The sequence below is a fragment of the Notolepis coatsorum genome, assembly GCF_963971535.1.
Source record: "Notolepis coatsorum genome assembly, chromosome: 18".
NCBI lineage: Eukaryota > Metazoa > Chordata > Actinopteri > Aulopiformes > Paralepididae > Notolepis > Notolepis coatsorum.
The window spans coordinates 25,797,408-25,802,038 of record NC_140182.1 but is presented as its reverse complement, the minus strand read 5'-3'; the positions used below and the strand labels follow the sequence as shown (position 1 = coordinate 25,802,038).

The following is a 4,631-nucleotide window of genomic DNA, read 5'->3' as shown; positions in this document are numbered from 1 at the left end:
CCTAACTTATGCAGCAAATACAAAACTATTTAGAGATTTGTCTTAATGTGTGCACATAAAATGTAGGCATTATAGAACTGGAGATAATGGAGTGGTCACTGAAAACGGTCACAAATTCTTTGTTTATTTAGATTTTACCACACGTTTCTCCACGTCCATGTCTCTGTGGATATTTATATTAAAAAAAAAAAAAAAAAAAAAAAAAAAAACTTCATCGGTTACAGACACTGAAAACAAAACGACATTACAGCTGTGGGATACCTTTAAAACTTAAGCTGTTGCACACAGTTAACCTGTTAAGCTGCAGCCTGTTTTGCATGTTCTTGGCATCTAGGAACATCTATGGACCTCCGGGAATGTATTCCCAGTGTCAGAAATATTGTGTCCGTTACTATGCTTGAGTAAATCGTAATAAAACAAATAAGAATATAAATTATAATGTTTAGAATTTACCTCATTCAGCACCTTCTTGAGATAAAGTGTACAAAAAATCTAAGCAAATTAATAAAGGGGAGATGATTTACAGCGTTTTTTTGTAGATACAGTACTGCATTTTGCCATCCGGACACATGCAATTTGAATTATAATGCAATTTGAATATATAATATCAGGCCTTTAATTTGACCTTATTATGGCCAAGTGAAGTCATAGGGCCAAATCTCCTCTTTCCAATGGCAGTGGCAGCTCCACTGGCTCCCCATCAAATCCCGCATCACCTACAAAACCCTCCTGCTCACCTACAAATCCCTTCACGCCCTGGCACCTCAGTACCTCACTGACCTCCTCCACCCCTACACTCAGTCACGGTCCCTGCGATCCACGGACACTGGTCAGCTCTCCATCCCCCGAACCAGACTGCGGACGTTCGGGGACAGAGCTTTCAGTGTGGCAGCTCCCACCCTCTGGAACTCCCTCCCCGCAGAACTCCGCACCACCCCAACTCTGGACTCATTTAAAAAACTGCTCAAAACCCACCTCTTCAACCTGGCCTTCAACCCCTAACTTTCTCACATTATATGTATGTGTTGTGTCTGTCCACTATGTTTGTTGACTTGTTATCCCCCCCCCCCCCCCTTATGTAAAGCGACCTTGGGTCCTCTGAAAGGCGCTATATAAAACGAAGTATTATTATTATTATTATTATAGTGTTAAATCTGGATTTAGTCATTAATTTCCTTGCGTGACTACTCAACTTTTTCTGATGCAATGCACAGAGAATTCACATTATTCAGAGAAACTCTTAAAATTATTGGTAAACAAACATAGTGCTGAAAATATACACGTTGACTGCTGTTTTGATAGGGTTAGGGTCTTTACTCTTGGCTACATTTGAAAAAGAAACACAACATTAATTAATATGATCTGTATTGATCGATTGCACACAGTCAATTGTTGTGTGCGGAACAATTTGAGTGAAAAACCAGATGAAATGAACACAAACAAAGATAGTGGTGTCTGGAGTGTTCCTGGTCCAACCCTTTTTCACGTTAACCAACACTATATTCCACATGTCTTAGTTTAGTGTCTCCCGGGCCGTCTATGTCCCGGTGCTGGGCGTGTTCTCGTGCAGGCTCTGGAGAGCCAGGTCGGTCCACTTCATCTCCTGCTCCTTCACGGACTCCGTAGATCCTCCGTTGTCCTGCTCGGCCTCTGGCAGCTCGCTCTGAAACACAAGACGGAGCGTCAGACGGAGCGTTCCTTCAGCGGCGAGACGGGTCTAGGGATGTGCATGATTGACAAATCATTTTTGAATAGTCTACTGTTCTTAAGAACGAATATTCGAAAATTTCTAACACAAAATTGTTATTTTCTGTTTCAGTTAAAATCCAGTTAAAATTTTCAGTTTCAGTTCAATTCAGTTATTCTTTTTAATAGAATGGATCATTAAAATCAAAGGGTATTGCACATAAATAGGCACTTCAGATAATCCTTCAGAACGTTGATCGGATCAGCTGACACTCATTTAGATCAATTAGGCTATGAAATTTAGACTGCCTCTAAATATAAAAATGTATTAAATAAGAATGGCTTGCTTCACAAAAAAAAAATATATATATGATAAAAAGATAATTATATATACATTTTTAGACTCAGACATGAAAATCGAATGTGGAGACTGGCACGACTATTCAAAAATTCTAACTCATCCCTTCAGACGTTGTGTTCCTTCAGCGGCGAGACGGGTCAGTTAAAGAGAAGAGGTCGTTGGTACGGGACCCGATCTGAAACCCATAGGCTACGTTCACACTGCAGGTAAAAGTCGCCCAAATGTGATTTTTTTTTTTTTGCTCACGTGACTCAGATGTGTTTTTGTCACGACAGTGTGAACAGCACACATCACATGATGGAATTTGATCTTTTCAATTCCGATTGTGAATACAAACGTGGAAGACGGCTGTGATGGAGGTGGTCAGTGGAGGGACAGTGAGGTGCCTTGTAAGTATTTGGGGTGATACTTCTCTGTACAAGCAAGACTTGAGGGGACGTATCAAAACCGCTCTGTGTTTGTCCTCCTGTGCGTTGAGTAGAAAGCTATCCGGTGGCAAGCTAGCCTAGCACAGATTAATGGATGCGGATAATATTTCGGGAGAGGTATTTTTGGCCAACAGCTAGGCTAGCTGGTCCACTTCCATTCATTTATGCTAAGCAAGGCTAGGTTGCAGAGTTGCAGACGGATAGCTTTCTAGTGAAGACACAGAGAGGAAATTGGAATATCTTCTTGTCTGACCCTGTAGAAATTAGTGTGTTCCCTTAAGTGTGGAGCCCCATCATAAAAAGGCCCATTCATTATTTTGGGTGTCAACCCATAGTTTAGCTAATGCCACAGGACATTGACCAACGTTGTCAATTTTCTATTTGTGCAAGACATACAGAAAGTTGAAATTGTGTTCCCCCATTCCCACGGTGTATATAAAAAGATATCTAGACAATATAAACAACAAAAGTAAAAAATATAAGACAATATACAACAGACAATATACAGGACAGCAGATATGTACAATATAAACAATAATACAAATGTGCTAATATGAGCTTAGTGCAAATATTTTCTAGCAACAGTGTTCTGATAAAAGGAGGCTTGATTCTGGGTAAACCAGTAACAGTGTCCATTATTATTATTATTATTATCCAGAAAGTCTGTGTGAAGAGACCCACTCAACGGTGTACCCAAAGTAGGGTTCAGCATTTATTTCAGGGCTTGTACAGTAGACTGGAGCCTGGCCCCATTGACTTTACATTAGGGTTATATAGCCAACTACCCAGAGCGGTGTGTATCCAGTATGAACTGTTGATTGATTGAATTGATTGATTGAAAACATTATTAACAGATTGCAGAATGGGTACAATACAGTACGCCTCAATACACACAATTGTTAAGGGGCTGCAGACCAGAGAAAGACGTTTGTCTTGTTTACATCAGGGTCCCCCATTTTCAATTCATAGTGACATACACAACATACAGATATATATCATGACATTTATGACATACAGACAGTACTGTTACATTTGTGACATACAAGATATGCAAATATACTGTGTTGAGAAATTACCAATCAATATCATTAGTAAGAAAATAGAGCTAGGGGCCCTTCGTATGCGTTACCTACCCTTTCATATTATTTGTATAATTTTTTGTGTGTAAAATGTACATTCAGGCAATCATACCAGATCACATAACAAGAGATTTGTCATTTTGGTGACAGACTTCTTCAGACAAACACTGAGTAACATGTAGCTTTATTATGGATATGAAATACTGCAAACAAAATAAGAAAGTTAACAATTAATATAATGCATTGTTATCATGACCTACCAGGGGGATGGTGACGTCTTCGTAAGGAAGACGGTCTTCCCTCCAGGCGTCATCAGTCAGATCGAGGATTCTTCCGTCTCGTTGAAACTCACTGTCCATCTTCTGTAACGACGTCTATATAAAGCGAATGGTTTGCTCTCTCAGGCCCAGCTTTACGGCTAAACGTCAGCTAGTCCAGTATGTGGGAGTCTACAAAACAACTCAAAACGTGTAGCTTCGGCTGTTGACTTTAAATATACTAGTTAGTTGCCTGGTTTCGCTTGGGAACAACAATAACACTGTCATGGGGAAGCGACATAAACGTCGCGATAAATAGACGTCACAGGCGACTGCGAACAGCGTCTCTACAATTCGTAGCCGCATTTCTGCAGACCCCTCTCTGATTGGTTGAACTCCATTTTTGCAGACCCCTCCCATTTCTGCAGACCCCTCTCTGATTGGTTGAGCGAAGCCCCTCTCTGATTGGCCCCCCGCATGAGCCGAGACAAGCTTCTCTAGCCAGGAGTCGAAACTCCGTTAACTCCAGAGAGAGAGGCTGAACGCAATTTATACGCATGGAAGTATTGATTACGCCATAACGAATCATTAAAAAAATATACCGTTAACTGGAATATGTTGTGTGTGCCTTTACACATGTTGGATAGGATTATGTAATTGGTTTGTATAGCGTCGCGTATAACGTTATTTCGCGTGACTTCACGGTTTATTCACATTTCACAACACAGCCAGCGGTCAACTTGTTTACACTCCCCACTTACTGTACAATGTAACATTTAGATTAACCCAGTTGTCTATCTGTATGTCATATGTTACGATG

At 40.5% G+C, this 4,631-nt stretch overlaps 1 protein-coding gene across 1 annotated transcript; it reads right to left on the bottom strand.

Annotated features, from left to right (window-relative positions):
* Positions 1-1,095: 1,095 nt before the first annotated feature.
* On the bottom strand, positions 1,096-4,105 carry anapc13 (anaphase promoting complex subunit 13). Its single transcript, XM_084334561.1, has 2 exons — positions 3,815-4,105; positions 1,096-1,663 (listed from the first exon to the last, which is right to left on the bottom strand). The coding sequence occupies exons 1-2, from the start codon at positions 3,911-3,913 to the stop codon at positions 1,538-1,540; spliced, it is 225 nt and encodes a 74-aa protein (XP_084190687.1). The 5' UTR covers positions 3,914-4,105; the 3' UTR covers positions 1,096-1,537.
* Positions 4,106-4,631: the final 526 nt, after the last annotated feature.